The 16,347-nt window shown below is 56.1% G+C and overlaps 1 protein-coding gene across 10 annotated transcripts in view; it reads right to left on the bottom strand.

The window, feature by feature from the left end:
• Nucleotides 1–16,347, bottom strand: part of PCGF3 (polycomb group ring finger 3) — a 40,020-nt gene that overhangs the window by 14,584 nt on the left and 9,089 nt on the right. For 2 of the 10 annotated variants that reach the window (XM_039838376.1, XM_039838379.1), the window contains exons 2-8: nt 10,917–11,059; nt 10,465–10,614; nt 6,372–6,489; nt 5,264–5,360; nt 3,013–3,068; nt 1,980–2,090; nt 985–1,073 (exon numbers count right to left, since the gene is read on the bottom strand). In XM_039838376.1, coding sequence (XP_039694310.1) covers nt 985–1,073; nt 1,980–2,090; nt 3,013–3,068; nt 5,264–5,360; nt 6,372–6,480 — 462 coding nt within the window. In that variant the 5' untranslated portion in view covers nt 6,481–6,489; nt 10,465–10,614; nt 10,917–11,059. Of the gene's footprint in view, nt 1–2; nt 46–984; nt 1,074–1,979; nt 2,091–3,012; nt 3,069–3,265; nt 3,366–5,263; nt 5,361–6,325; nt 6,345–6,371; nt 6,490–10,464; nt 10,615–10,916; nt 11,063–16,347 lie in introns of those variants that run through there. The other 8 variants (XM_039838381.1, XM_039838384.1, XM_039838380.1 and 5 more) reach the window with 8 other exon arrangements.

Below are 16,347 nucleotides of genomic sequence, written 5' to 3' on the forward strand. Positions count from 1 at the left end.
GGTTATTCTTGAGCCTTTCCTCTCCCAGGTGAGCTTCAGAAGCAGCTGCTTAAATTTGATAATAAATGGTTAAAACCGCAACCCGAGATTAATTTGGGGAGCACCAGTATCTTGACGTTACCCTCTGCACCCAGTCATCCCAACTTCCCTCTTGCATCCTCCCTAAGGTTTAGAGTCTTCGTTTAGTCCTCACGCACTTCTCATCAGGCCACTGAATACAGCGCCACAGCCACACATACTGTCAGATGTTCAGCCTCTCTCCCCAGTGGGAAGCAGTTCACCTCACAGTCCCCGGTGACCGTCACATACCACATGTCAGACAACGGTCCAAGGACATGCCGCGTTTGCCTCACACGTCTCGTGTCTTTTGTCCGCTGTTGTATGATGGACCTCCAAGTCATGCTAAGTGACAGCTAATAAGGGACATTTCCTCATTTCTGGTATTAATAAGAACGGTTCTGTCTCATCACAAAGTATGGTGACTGTGAGTCACGGTTTTCAAGGTAAGATGCTGTATTAAAAAGTATGGCAGACACAGATGTGGGACTCTGTCAAATTCTCTTACAGCATCTCTGTGACCATGCAGTTCTTTTTAGTCTAATAATGCAGTGCACAGCGTGAATGGATCCCTCAGCATTACATTTGAAATTGTCATTTACTACACTACTGAACTCCATTTTACGTAACATTTGCACGTACACCAAAAACACCTGGCACCGAATTACTCAGCGGCGACCTGGAGACTGAAGAGGCCCTGAGTGTACGGAGAGTGAACCTTGATTTCTGTGTATTTATGTTTTGCAGCGAGTACATGTTACTTTGGCAATTAAACAAACGAAGGCAGGCGCTGGCAGGACACGCCAGTGTGCAGACTCCCTTTCCCTCCTGCCTGTCCCTCTGCTAAGCAGGAACGCACCCCAAGTAGAAATATCTAGTGCGTTTCCGCTTGGTCACAGTTTTGGGACACACGCTGCGGTCACCGACCTGCTCGTCACTTCTGTGGTAATCGTTGTCGTCCTCCTGCTTCTCTTCTGCTGCCTCTTTGTTCGAACTGTCATCCGCTTTGGTTTCACCTTGTAGCAAGAACGGAAGACGTGGTATTATGGGATCCGAAACACTACACCGTTACTTCTGACCCTACGGTACACTTGAAGAGCTGTGAAAAGTCCCTATAGGAAGTGTGCACCATGAAGCACACACGTAAGAGTCAGAGGAGGTGGCTGACAGTGTCTGCTGAGACTCAGTGTCCTCAGTCAGGGAGCCCCCTGGAAGTGGGGCTCGCCACATGGTCTGCGGTGTGAGTTGAGGCTCACAGGACGAAGGTGACGGGATGGGTAAAAGGCACACAGGAGCTCCGGCCCCCTCAGTCCCCCGTGCCACCGGGCAGCTCCCACGCACTGTGGAGCTTAAGCCTCCATCTCGGGGGATGACTGGGACAGGAACTCGGGGTCCCAAACACGTCCCTAACCGCCTACCAGGGGCCCTGTGATGCCACAGAGCCTCTGCCTCCTCAGACTGCGAGATGCACAGGGCCGTCTACGCTGTTCGGGAGGTCGTGGTCCACCACAGAAACGCCGTGGCACCACGCACTGGAACAGTTTGCTGTGACACATGCAGACTGTAAAGCACTGCTAACCATGCGTCAAGGGCAAAAGGCTACTTGGCCAGCAAAACCGAAATGAACGGTCTTAGGGAGCCATGCCCCACGACACCCCACTGTGCACCCCGCTCCAGGGACCTCTGGGGACTCCCATGCCTCCCCTCCAGCACCACATGGGCCCTGTCTACACCCCGCCTCTGTCAGCCCTGTCTCACGCTCCCACCTGCACCGGAAGTGAGGGAGACAACCGGATCACAAGGTCCTTCTTCCCACACACCCACTTCCAAGCTCTTGTTATGTAAACTGTAAAGTGCCTGAAGGGAGGGGGCTCTTTAAGAAAAGGCCTGATAAAGTGACCCCCACGTCTTGGCTCACTCACCGTTCCGATGGGGGTCCAAGTGTTGCTTTGCAGAACAAGTCTCCCCCTTGATGTCTCCAGGCACTTCCATGCCTAATTTGTGGTAGAATTCTCTCTGTTTTCTCATTTCCGCTATTAAAAATTAACACATAATCTTTAATCTTAAGTAGGCAATGAATTATACTAAAATCCTGTTCCCGAACATAACATGAAGGAAATCGCAGACGTGATCACAGAGCTGAAAAGCTGTGGCTGATGAGAGAATGACAGACTCTGAGTCTTGAGCGGCTGCAGCTCTGAACGAATTTGGGTTTTTTTATGTGGCTCTGACCCTGGAGACTTTTGCACGTGTAAAACATACCACAGTGGTTCTTCAGGGTGTATTTTCCTCTAATGCGCCCTTTGCCTTTCCCAGGACTAAGCGCCTAGAGAAAGATGGCCACGTCTGTGCTCTCCGCTCAGGGAGCACCGCTGGCCACGGCAGTGGGCTCCACACACGGTCAGGGGCTCCAACGAGCGGGCGTTCGAGCCCTGAGCGCAGCACTGAGAGCCACGTGCGTCAGCGGCACGCAGCATTGGCCTTCTGCAATGCAACAAGGTGAACACAGCCCACGCCAATTCCCACCACGCACACTGGCCGGAACTGAGCCGGCGCCTCGTTCTCACCCCCCGCCCCCGAGAGGCAGCGGCAGTGTCCAGAACTACAAAGTTTTAGAAGGAAAGGCTTTCAGGATGTGTGTGCTATTTCTTTTTAAATAAAGGTATTTAAAAAGACATTTCTTTTTAAATACAGGTAAACTTCACAGGCACCCGTTCCCGGCTGTGCTCCCACCGCCCCACACATGGGCCGGCACGCACGACACACGTGACCAGTGCTCCCTGAATGACGAAATAGAGGAGTGCCAGACAACGGATGAGACCAGCAAATGAAATCCAGTGAGTTCAGAGCAAGGACAAGAGACAGTGATTCTCTCAAAGAAGAGACCAGGGCCACCCAGGGAGAGGCGCCGAGGCCACGCTGCAGACCACGACTCGAGCGACATCTGACACTTACCTTCTTGGAGGCCTGGGACCAGCTTGTAAACAATGTCCTGCATGGTTCTGTCATGACTGGCAAAAAGAACAGAACGGGCAGGGTCAGCCAGAAACGTCGATCTGTCATTCTTGCACATTTTCCACCAACTTCACAATCACAAATTTGGAATTCTGGTTGAATTTTACTTCTAATTTGCACTTAAAAAATGTGTTTGGGAGCAAAAGTTTCACGTGACCTGAATTAACGCATCATTTATGTTCTAGCCACTTACGAAATTTCAAACAACAACACAGTGAGATCCTTCTGGCGGCCAGCTGGACTTTTTACGTTCTGGTGGACAGCAGCCTTGAAAGTCCCAGGGACAGCTCAGCCTGTGGCGCCAGACAAAAGCAGGTTCCCAGACTTTCCGGACCATGACCGTGTACGTCAGGGTAACGCCCATGATACCCTCACTACGTCCATGGCAGCGATTGGCTGGTTTTGACGCTCAACCCCAACCTCGTCTGGACCCCAAAGAGGGGATATCGGGCTGAACTGCTGCCAGAGTTTGACAGCTGGGTCCCATGTGACCGGCCTTGCCCAGAGTGCGGGGGACAGGGGACCTCAGGGAAGGCAGGTGCAGACAGAACAGCGGGGCACAGGCAGGCTCTCGGTGCTGCAGCCCCCAACATGATGCCTTCTCTCTGCACCGTCCGCGTTTCTGCTCCATGCCACCAGTCTACCACCCCCGCCCACCCCCACTCACGTGTGGCCTCCAGCAGGACGACAGCCCTGGCCTGGAAGGTGAGGCCCGGACACGCGAGCTTGGGCGTGCTCCACCGGACGCCGCAGGGCCCTTGCCCAGCCTGCAGCTGGAGGCCCTTCCTTGGGCCGCCTCGTGCTCTGGGGGTGGCAGAAGTAGGGCAGGCAGTAAGGCCTCGTGAGCATCGGGACACTCAGAGAAACCGGGCAGCACTGCTTGAGGCCGAGCGCGGACGCGGGGAGTGAAGAGCGGGGTCCCAGCGAGAGCCCCAGGCGGGCTTCGGCCTGAGCCCACCACGCCACCCCTGGCCCTGGTCACCACACGGTCACTGCACAAAGAAGAGGCAAGGCTGCCCCTAACCCGAGCCGCAGACCCTCTTAGTGGTCGGCGCACGAGGCTGGGTCTCTGGCAACCCCCGCCATGGAGAGCCGGGCCCTGCACTCCAAACGCAGCAGCAAGTGTCCACGGCTCGCTGCCTGCACGAAGCCCCTACCGCCACCTGCCCTCAGTTCCGTCAGGAGAGGAAGACCCCTAGCTCTGAAAAGCCACACCCCAAGGCAGGACACGTGTGCACGCATGTTGCTGATAATTGGGTCCCAGGACACGTACAGCGCTTCTGCAAAGCAGACGCCCAGAACAGAGAACCCAATAGGACACTGACGCAGAGGTGAACAGCCACCTCACGCAGCTGGGAAACACAGGAAGACACCCGTGCTCACCCACGACCCGGGAGAAGGGCCAAGGTGGCCCCCCAGAACCACCACATGGCAAAGTGCGATACCTGCAGTGCCCCGCAGGGCAGCGACGCAGCACCCAGGTGCCCCAGAGCGCGTGGGAACGGCCAGGGTAGACGCCCATGACAGTGCCGTGACAGTGCCTGGGGCCGCAGTGACACCCCGCGAGGACACCCCTCACAGAGCGCTGTCAGTGGTGGGGCCACCACTCCACTAACAGCGACCTTGGGAACACGCTGGGCCAGGGCAAGGCACAGGGCGGCACGCCAGTCCCCGGTAGGAGGCTGGAAAATGGGCAGGCTCCGGCCGCGCTGTGGGTCGGTGGTGGCCACGCAGAGCGCGCTGGCCTGCCGGAGCTTCTGTTGGGGGCTTCAGCTGAGCCTGCACACGCGCCACGCCGCCCGGCTGTGGGGTGAGCCTCTCCCGTCGAAACCCGTGTCAGTCCCACCAGGCCGCTCTCATGGGGCCCTGGGGGCCCCCAAACCCAGAAGGCGTTTAAACCTTGGCCCAAGGGCCACAAGCAAGCACCTCCTGCCTCCTTGGAAGCGACGCTGACTCCTTAGGGTCCCGTCTCCTCAAGACGCACGGAGGCGGCGGGCCGGCAGAGGGGCGATCCGAAGGCCACTGCACTTCAGTGTGAACTGCAGCCAACTGGGCACAGAGCTAGTACTTCCCAGCCGGCCCGAGGCGTCTCACACGATGCTTCCCGAGCGACACTCAGGGCCCCGGCAGCCCTGCCTGCTGCCCCGCTGTGCGGTCACTGACGCACAGGGCTGCCGGGCGGCCCACTTACCCGATGTACTGCAGCGGGTGGCTCTGGTGGATGACGATCCTGCACGTAGGGCAGGTGTTGTTCTCCTCCAGGTACTTGACCAGGCAGCTCCGGCAGACTGTGTGCAAAGCACAGCGGCATCAGAAAGCCAGCTCAGAATCAAGATGCCGACGGCCGCGGCTCAGCCCGCCTAGGGCCACGGCGGGCACCGCATCCTGAGGCGCTGTGAAGAGCGCCCAACAGTGTGGACTGCGCGCTGCTCGCCCCACTGCCCCACTCGGTGCACTGGGGGCCCAGAGAGAAGAGCGGACAGTGAGGGGGAGGCGGCCCCGCGGCCCGGGCTGAGACAGCGGCAGAGCGCGCAGTCAGTCCACGCATTCTCGCCACACGGGCCAGCAGCTAAAATGTTTGTCAGCCTAGAAGATCCCAAGATTTCCTTTGTAAATCAACACTGGAAAAAACTCAGTGAAAATAACAAATTATGCCCACTGATATCTAAAAATACAATGAACTTTAAAATAAAAATTCTACCAAAATTGGCAAATATTTCCTTAAGTGAAAAACACAGAATCAAGTCACTGTGCTACAGGCATTCATTCCATTTTAAAGGTCCTGCCTCTGGAAAGTGCTTTTCGACCGCTGGATTCCCCAGTTCCCAGGTAAACCATGCTACCCGCGTCCCAGGTGAGACGGAACTTAATAAAGGAAACTCCAGTTCAGCGCCAGCTAAAAAGCCACCGAAAATCGAACATGGGCTTATCAGCTGCGTGTGAGTGTCAGTCACCAGACTCTTGTTTAAGAAGTTGAAAAAATTCATCTGGAAATTTTAAAAATAAGCATTTCTGCCCACTAGAAACATCATGTCATACCACAGTTACTAGTTTAGCTGTTCTATGGAAAAAACTGGATTTTTCCTGTATTTAGCTTCCTTACATGGTATCTCTGTTAAAATGACCCACAGAATTTTTAACATGAAATATTTTTTCTGCTCTATTTTCCGTTTTATTTCTGCTTCTGTGTACTGCTTTGTGCCTGAGCGTAAAAGCTTTTGGTCAAAAAGAGCTGAAGTATCAAAGAACACACGGCTAGTAACTGCTGAAGGCCACGTTCTAGAACATCCCGCACATACACGTATGCAGACACTCGGTCACCGTGGTCGCGTCAATGAGGTACCCGCTGCACAGGCGGCAGGTGATGTGGGCGTTTATGTCCCAGAGTTTAATCTTTCTGGTCAACATCTTTGGCTTCTGCAAGAGAAAAATGCACGTTAATTACCATCTGCAATACTCCGGTACATTTCACCAAAGGCGCAGGCCCAACGCCAGTCAAGTTACAGCAGGTCCCTCCGGAAGGAGACTCAGCATGCAGAGGGCCCAGGCCGCAAAAACTTCCCATCTGTGAGACACGGTGACGATGTGACAACCTCGCTGACCTCCTGGGGGACCGGGACTGTGCCGCCAAACACCCCGGGGCAGTAATCGGCCGGTCGGCGGCAAGGAGCACCCTGCAGACGCTCGGCCGCTGCCCCATGTCGCCCAGCACCGACCCGCTCTGTCCCAAGCCCCCGACCTCCTCTTGCCCAGGGCTCAGCAGAGGCCAGCCAGCAGGCGGCACAAGCAAGGGCTTCTGGGATGTGGCGGGCAGAGGCCGGGGTCGGTGGCCTGAAGCCCTGACTGGGGTGCGGCCCCTGTCCCATGTGAGGTTGCCTGAGGGACACCAGTGAGGGCAGCGCTGGGCAAGCTCAATGTCCTTCCACGTGAAGAAGCGGAACGGTCTCGAGACGTGAGACCCACCAGGTGGCACTCTGACAGGGCCAAGGTTGGGAAGCGGCTGTCAGAGGAGCCACCGCCAGGCGTGCCCAAAGTGAACGCAAGCAGGTTCCACGGCCAGTTCACCGTGACACCCAGACGTGTTCACAGGGACCGTGTGAAACGGCAAACAGCGGGCTGCGGACCGGCGGGTGCAGTCTCCTTGACCCCAGGAGACCCGTTCTGGACTCCTGACCTTTAGCCCCCGCTCCCTGTGCCAGGCTCCAGCCAGCCCGCCGCCCGGGCGCAGCAGCCCTTGGCCAGACTGGGGGCGCACAGAAGCTCTGCCCCCCTGGGCAGCACTGGGAGCACCTGAGGCCCTCTGTTACCCCTGTCACTTATCCACAGGACACTGGTGAAGCATACAACACAGCAAGTCCAAACGCCTGTGCACCGAAGTGCTGGCACGCAGTTTCTGCCTCGGGACTGGAGCTGTCTGTCCCGCGGTCCCTTTCCGGAGCTGCCGCAGCCTTAACGTCTCTCCTGCCGGACCGCAGGCCGCATGAGCGCAGGGCTGCCACCACACCTCCTGAGCCTAACACAGTGTTGTTCCAGGAGGAAAAACAGCCCCAAAGGTGTCCTTGTCCTACCCAAAACCTGCATGCTACCTCACGTGACAAAAGGCCCTTGAGACGGGGGATGGTCATCATAGGGTCCTTCTAAGGAGGAGGCCAGAGGGTCACTCAGAGAGATGGGGACACGCCGCGCTGCCGGCATGATGGCAGGGCCACAAACCAAGGATGCAGGCACCCCAGAAGCTGGAAAAGACTAGAACAGGTTCTCCCTGGAGGCTCTGGAGGGAGTCAGCCCTGCGACACGTGGACTTGACCCCAGGAGACCCGTTCTGGACTCCTAACCTTTAGAACCGCCAGCACACTCGTGTGCAGTGGCCGCCTGACTTGTGATTTGCCACAGCAGCAGGACATCTGTGCGACGTAAATGCCTCACACAAAGCAGGGCTCTGTGAGCACCCGCCGAAGGGTTGCTTCCACAGCAAGCAAACCCAGAGTTCCCCATGGGGACACCAGGACAGACACTGCGGCCATCAGCATCAAGGGCCTGAAAAGTCACTGACGTCACCGAGAGCAGCGGGTTACACGGCTGTGCGAGCAGAGCCAGCTCTGCCCAGTGGCCGCAGTGCATGTGGCTCAGACTGCCGGCCGAAGACACCGATCAACGCTTTTTAAAAAAGAGAAAGAAAGCAAACAGCCCAGAGGACTCCGGACATTTCCATTTGGACGAAGTCCCAGGAGAATGTGCTGGGCCCATCACCGGGCAGCATGGCGTGGGGGCCAGGCCAGGACCCAGAGGGCACGGGCAATCTAGAGCTGATCGTCGCCCACATGCAATCCCACGAGAGCCAACCGGCCATTAGAATGAACTAATGTGTCGGCAAGTCGCCAGACTAAATTCCCTCTAACACTGTGTGCCTCTAAACCAGCACGAACACCCGAAGATTTTCGGAGAAAGGACAATGTGCAAGACACTTCTGGGTGCTCGCCCCGATCTCTCCTCCACCCCCTTCCTTGTCCCCACAGGAAAAGAACCTGTGGCCGCCCCAGCACCCAGGCGCGTCTGCAGGACAGGACCTGCTGCTCCTAGCCGTGTTTCGGTAGATATAACGTGGAACTCAGTGGAATATTCCAATAGCAGCTCCCGTATGCTGACTGGTCCTGCTACTGAAACTCCACAGGACACGGCCTTGCGTGGCAAAGCCATGCGAGCTGTGAGCCTATGAGGACTTGCACGTTGTCTCCCCCAAGCCCTGGCAAAGCCCCAGCCAGGTACCTCTGACCTCCTGGGAAGTGGCTCAAGGAAGAAAGAGCAGCCCGGCCACAGGGAACGAGAAAGGAGGGCAGAGCACGCCTGCGAGGACAAACCCCAAGAACATGCCCAAGCCAAGCAGAAAGCGGGCCGGTGCCCATGGAGACATTCTCCTGTGAGTGCCCCCAAGGCCAAGGAGCGGTGTCCACTCACTGGCCCTGCTGAGGACTGTGCTGGGGTCTTCAGTTCACACATCTGCCATCGGAAACACGAGGACATGCTCAGCGCCATGCAAATGTTCTTACCAAACAGTGACACTCAGCCACGACGTTCTCCCACCAAATACCAAACTGCCACCGCACACGGAGCCGGAAACAAACTCCTCAATCACACTGGCAAGACGAGGCCTCTGGGCCCTCTGCAGGTATCAGCTTCTGCACCTGGGTCCCCTTCGCCGGGATCAGGGTCCACCTCTCCTTAACGGGAGCAGAGTCTGCATTTCCTTTGCGGAACCGAGGTTCACGGTAAGTGTGTATGGAGATGGTGCACAGACAAGTGTGCATACTGGTGAGTGTGGACTCACACCTACGTTCCCGGCTCTCCTGGAAGGGCTCCTTGCAGCCCGAGCCCACTGAAGAACCAGGGGGCTTAGACACGTGGCTGACCTGAGAATGGGCTCAAAAGCATAGGGGACCCGACACCAGCTCAAGCGCTCCCCTGGCCCACAATGGGCACAGTATGTCACACACTGGGCCCAGATGGACCATCAAGATAAGCAGCAACTATCACCAGGCAAACAAAACCAATCAGATTATCATCTACAGAGTCACACAGAAGTCCGTGAGCCCACACTGGAACAGATGAAGAAATAGGCAAGGGACATGCTTCCTTGTGGCATGTGAGCTGACAAATGTGGAAGGCAGTGAAAAGTCACCCCGTGACAATGACTGCAGGGATGGTTCCCTCAGAAAGTGTCGTGGGCAGGACGGCTCATGGCCTCAAAGCAGCCCGTGAGGCACAGTGGGGCGCAGGGTGGAGGGGGCCCACAAGACGCCACCTGCTGAGTGACCGGGTGATACCCATTCAGGGACCAGAGGGATGACAGGCATGACTCTTGATGACACAGCACCCATGACGGGACTCCTGCTGAGCGGGCACTTCCGGGAAACACCAACAAGCCTCTGTAACAGTCCCAGTCCCAGTCCCAAAAGGCCAGGGAAGATGGACAGGTGCCTGAACGCAGTGCCCAGCTGAGGGCCAGCCCGGATCGGCCTGGAAAACAGGCCTTCTGGCCACTGACCACCGTCTGGAGACGAGACCGGCCTGCTCCCCTGGACCGGGCTGCTGCTCTGGCCACGCTGGGACATGCGCGCTGGGCGCCCCCGTCGGCCACCCTCCTGTCCTCAGGCACACGAGGAGCTGCGTTCAGGACATGCAAAGGCCCACGGTCACAGCACTGGACACTGGACCAGAGCGGGGAAGGTGATGTGAAGCTGCCAGGCCTGTGCCCTCCATGAACTGCTCTGCCAGCCAGGCCGAGGCACCCTCCGCACCACCTGTCTCGGTGACATCAAATCCTGGCCCTTTACTAAGGGCCGACCCCCCTGGCGGCCCAGCCCCCGGCAGGCGGGACTGGAGGGCCACTCTCACCTCTAGATGCCTTCGGTCCCCTCCTTCCGCCCCCGCATGGGGCGCTCAGGCTCCCGCTCCGGTCCTATTGCTCCCGGCCAGCCGCTTCGCACTATGCTCCGGGCCTTCACGTCTGCGCCTTCCTTTTGTCCCCTGCTCTTTTTCCATTTTCTAGCACAGAAATGGCACCTGTCATTTCATGTCACTGACGTGTGACACAGAGTCCCGTAATTAAGTTCTTACTAGAATTTTTAGGTGAGTCCCATGAAGCCAACGGCAGAACAATCAAAACTATTAATTAAGAGAAAATGTGAATTTATATACATAATTGTGCTGTAATCTACCATGGAGCTCGCAGAAATCACATCCGAAAGGAGCTGCAAGGAGCTGAGTGCTCCTGTGGCTACACGGCAACTTCGACCAATTCGCATGCACCGGAAGAAAATAAAAATCAGACTTTGCGCTGCACTCACCTTACATGGCAGCCTGGGACCCTCCACTACATTCTGAAGCCTGTGCAGGCACAAGACGGGGCGCCACCCAGTGTGCTGCCCGGGGCCTGTGTTCCCACACCAGCAGCTGTGGCCTCGCTCGGTCGACACGGCTGTTCGTTTACCTGCTTAAAACAACCAAAAGAAAAACAAGAATACACGGCAGTGAAGAGCCAGGACGGACCAGGGAGACGCAGGCGGGCCTCTGCAGCAGCCTGGTGTCACCGAGCCCAGGGGCGGGTGGGGTCAGAGGTGAGGCATGGAGAGGGCCCGAGAAGGCAGGAAGGGGTGGTGATGCGTTTTAGGGTGAGCTGGCGCGGGGTGGGGGCCTCAGGGAGGGGCGGGGGACAGTTAACTTCTGTGCAGAGTGCTGTCCTGGGCCACTCGCCCCTCCACACAGGCTCCTAGTTGGGTTGTGCGTTCTAGCGGGGGACGTGGAGTTCACGGGGAATGGTCAGCAGACCCACCAACAAGCACACTGTTTACGTCGGGACAAGGGAGGGGGCCCCTGAGGCCTCGGGGGCTCACTGGGTAGGAGCCAGGTGAACACAGGAGAGGGGTGAGTGCAGGTGAGGGGAGAGAGTGAGTGGAGGCAGCAGAAGGCGGTGGCGAGTCGGGCAGCATGAGGCCTTGGCAGGACCAGCACTGAAGTCGGGGTCCCCAATGCCATGTGAAGCGCCTGTGGGTTAGCAGCAGCAGCTCAATACAGCTTAGGAACCATGAGCCCAACGAACAAGCGGTGTCCATCTACATCCAGTCTATGTCATTTCTGCTCTTTATTAACTCATCTTTAAAGCTCAATTAACTTTTGTAAAAAAAAAAAGAAAAATAAAAAGAAAAAGAAAAGAAAAAAGAAAAAAAAGAGAGAGAGAGAGAGAGAAGGATGGATGGATGGAGGGACTGAGGGGCCTCCCCTACTGAGCCAGTCACCCACTCCTGCCCTGGGACAGGTGCCGAGGGCCTGCACGCTAATGGAGGACGCAGGCAGTAAACACCAAATGCAGTAAACAGGTAAGGCATGCACGTCGACGGGGCAAACACTGCAAGAGCAGGGCGAGGGACAGGGTGGCCCATGGGCATCTGACTGAGATGGGGACAGGTGAGCGATAAGGTGGAAATTTACATGAAATTGATAAATTCCTAGAAAAATAACTCATCAGAACTGAGAAAGTAGAAACAGAAAACCTGGAAAGTTCTGTAACCGTGAAGGGAGCTGACCGAGTCGTCCCAGCGAACATGGGCCTTGCGTCCCAAGGGCGGCTTCCCCGACCGTCCCAGGAGGAATCCGAGTTTCTCAGAGCAGAAACACAGCGTCTTCCAACTCGCCTTACGAGGCTCACGTAACACACACACACACCAGACCCGAACTAGGAGGGAAATCGCAAGCACTCCTAGCATGTATGAAATAGGACTGTGCTTTTCAAACTAGATTTATCCCTGGAGAACAAGGAGTTAATATAGGAAATACATACAATTTGTGACAAAAGATAAAAGGACAAAAACAATAAAGTCTTCCTGCAAAAGCAGAGAAATAATTTTATAAAATTCATTATCCATTCTTGCTTTTTAACAACATAGCATAACAGATTAAGAATTGAAAGAAATGTCTTTACCCCAGTGGAAAGTCTCTATTTAACAGACCCTAACGCAAATGTCCATGCCTGATGTTCCAGGCAGCTTTATCCACAGGAGCCCACATGCAAACAGCCAGTGCCACCAAAGTGAGAGGACAGAGCGGGTCCTGCCCTCCACTAGGCCTTTGCGGGGGTGGAGGGTGTCTTTCTCCAACTTGAGTTCGACACCCTCTCACTAACTCTTAATTTATCACAATTTCCTAATTTGCTTTAAATTACTTTAAATTAAATTTTTAAATGGGAAAACAAAGATCACAAACAGAACTTGGTCCGTCTTGATAAAATGCCTCACTCAGTCCTACATCTTTTGCAGCCTGAGGCAGAAAGATGATCGAACTGAACTGGACAAGATGCTGTTCTCATTAAAATAAACTACGAAGACATGCGATGGGGCCTGAAGTAGAGAGGGTTTCAGGTGGTTGCCTGGTGTCCACAATGAAAACACTGCTGTGTCAGACCCATGTCTGTCCCAACACCACTGACCAAAGCTGACTGAAGGGGTTAAATGCCACAGACCAGCATGCTGCATGTTGGTCACCAAACAGCCCAGGATATTTTTCACTCCACATAGCTATGTATACATATAAATAAAAACTAACTTTGTCGACACGTGGACTGAAAACCTTCCTGAACGCTAGACGTGGCTCGCCGTGCCGACGTGCGCAAACAATGTGCAGTGTGGTTCTGTGGCAAGCTGCCCCCGTGGCATGTGCTGGGCGCTGGGCCTCTCACAGCTGTCCAGATGACAGCATCACGTGCCAGCAGCCACGGCTGTGAATTCAGAGGGCTCCAGAAGCTGCATCCGGCTTCCAGCCTTGCCCCATATGCCTTTGCTTATGCTGCCACGTCCCCTTGCCATGACTGTAACAGGCCTGACACCACTTGCACCCCCGGATGCTATGTGGCAAGCCCCACGCCGACCGAGTCCCTGTCCTCGCCCCTCCACTCCTGGCACTGCACTTGGATGCTCTGGGTGACCGAAGCCCAGCCGTCAGCTGGCTAGCCCAAGTCGTGGCCCTGGGGACCTTCTATGGAGCCCGCCCTAACCAGCCCACGCCTGACCCTTTGCTTTGCCATGGCCATAGAGAGTGATGCAGCGGTCTCCTTGGAGGGCCCCCCTACACTGACACTGCTCGGTGGCCTTCTGTCTTGCCCAGCCATCCGCTCCCCCGTGAGCCCTGCACTCACACAGCACCAGCTTTCACACCCCCACCTCTGGTCTGCCCGAACATCCTCCTGCTTCCTGAGGGCTCTGACCCTTCCAGCAAGCCCTTCGCGTTCTAGAACCTTCCACACGTCCCTCTTCTGAGTGCAGAGGGAGCACCAGCAGCTCCTTCACAGGACCCTCATAACTCTTTCACCCTCCTCCCTCCCACCTTCCATCCCCCTACTCCAAAAAACTGCCCTTGACAAGACCCTAGTGAGGAGGATGTTATCAACATCACTGATCCCCAAGGCCACTTGTCTCCCCTGCCCCTGCTGAGCCCCCAGATCTGACTCCTGGAGGGGACAGAGCAGCTCACAGACACAGGCCCTGACAGCAATCTGTGCGGTTGGAGTCTTCCCAAGGGCACAAGTGACGCTCCATCACATCTTTTGGGCACAACCGGGCCTCAGGCATTTGTGCCTGCGTGAAGAGGCCCTGCCCGTGTCCACTCCCCTTGGACCACCCACACCAGCCTCCTCACCCTCCTCGATGCAGGCCCTCTGCTGTCTGGGACTCCCCTACCTTCCGACTGCCACACACTGCTTGGGGGGCAGCCCTCCACCCCGAAGGGCCCACCCCATCCACCACTGTCCTCTACGTTCACTCTGGGTCTGTCCTGCAGCAGAAAAGAACACGCATGTTCAACACGGTTTGGAAAGTAAAAGGTGATCCGAGAAACAAACCCCACCAAAGCTAGTCCTGTTCATAGTGTGGTGCCGTGTCCCCTGGGTGTACGCTAAGGACTTTGACATACGCCTCCAGACTGCATTCTTACTAACACGCGGTCCTCAGTCTGCACGATGCACCACCACACGCTTGCTACCACTACTGGGCGACATTGGCTCTTCCACGTCAGCAGACACAACTGGCTCCGCAGTTCGGGGTCTGAGATCATGGCCACTGCTGTCTGTGTTACGTCCTTACTCAGAGACGCAGTACACAGGCCACCTCTGTGACCAGCAGGCCCCTTCTAGAAGTGCCCTCCTTGGGGACAGCCCCCCAGCAGCCTAAGTCCTGCTCAACCATTGCCTGGGGAGCCCACAGTGGAAAGCAAACCCACACTTAGCAGTTATCTTTCTTTTGTTCACCAACTTTTCTACTTATTTTCAAATTAGTTTTGCAAAGTTGCACTTTCCTAGAAAATAGTTCATTAAATTTACTGGTGCAAAATCGTTCATAGTACCTCGATAACCTTTATGAAACAGCCTTACTGGGGGATATGTGGCAAATAATAAATGCACATATTTAAAGGGGACCGCTTAGTAAGCATTGGTATTAACCCAGGAAATGACCACCATGAGTGAGATGAGGACCCAATCTGCCCTGGCACCAGCAGGAAGTGCCCTGGACACTGTGTGGATGGGGTCACATGGCATGTGCTCGCCCCACCTGGCTCCCGTCACTCAGTGTTGCTGTTTTGGGATTTGCCCACGTTGTCACGTGTGGACACCTCATTCTTTTTATTCTGAGTGGCGTCCACTGTAACTGTACTGCCCACTCACCAGGAGACGGACATCCGGGTTCTTTCCTTTGGGGCTGTCAAGAATAAGGCTATGAACATTTGCAGACATGTCTTTGTACTGACAGATGCTCTGCAGTCAATTCCCACCACGGTGGTCACATGTGGTTGTATGACAGCTTATGAGACTATCAACCTGCTCACCGACCCCCGCCTCATCCCAGCTCCCGCTGCCCCCAGGGGTCATTCTCCCCTCCCTCTCTCCTCCGCCACCATCCTTGCCCCAACTCTATCCCTTCTTCCCCATAACACCACGTGCTGTTGGCCAGAATTCTGTGCCCACGGCCATGCCCCAGACAATGTCATGGCTCCTCTCTGAAGAGCAAATCGGCCCAGGACAGGCCTCCCCGCACCCTCTCTCACCACTAATTCACTCCCAATGGAACATCCGAGCAACATCGAGGAAAGCAAATCAGACATGTCCTTCCTCAGTGCGACCCTTGAGAGTGGCGGACAGTGACTCCTGAAGAGCCGCCTCCACACCAGGGCCCACCCCCATCAGCTCCAGCCTCGCCTGCCTCTCAGCTGTGTGCGTGCTATTCCTGTCACCCTGCCTTCTATCTTCAGGGCAATGGGATGGCTCCTGGGCAGCCATCAGAGACCCTGAGCCTCCTGGACAGGCCGCCCAAACCCCAGGTCTGAAGCTGGTCGCTCTCCTGTCCACCCCCCCATCACCATCTTCATGTGCTGTGCCCTGCCCGCCCACCCCCCTAATAGGGGCCAGACTGCATCCTCGTCGCTGGACATCGTGTCTGGCAGAGATCCCTCCCTGAAGTAGACACTGTCACGTCAGCTAGAGGTATCCCTGCCTTCTCCCAGGTACTCTGGCACACCTAGTGCTACCGATTCCCACACAGAAACCACCAAGCTGCTGGACTGCACCCCAGGCCCAAAGGCCTTTCGCAAACCAGTCTGTGATGACTGTGCACGTCCAGGGTCCGGAGTCAACCCTCCCTGGGGGGTGCTGAAAGGGGCCGCTGCCTGCGGGTTCTGCTTGGCTTCTCTCCCCCCGGCGACTCGAAGAGCAAGGCTGGGCGACCTCTGTGGGCGGCA

Source organism: Pteropus medius, unplaced genomic scaffold (genome assembly GCF_902729225.1).
Source record: "Pteropus medius unplaced genomic scaffold, Ma_sr-lr_union100, whole genome shotgun sequence".
NCBI classification, from domain to species: Eukaryota; Metazoa; Chordata; class Mammalia; order Chiroptera; family Pteropodidae; genus Pteropus; species Pteropus medius.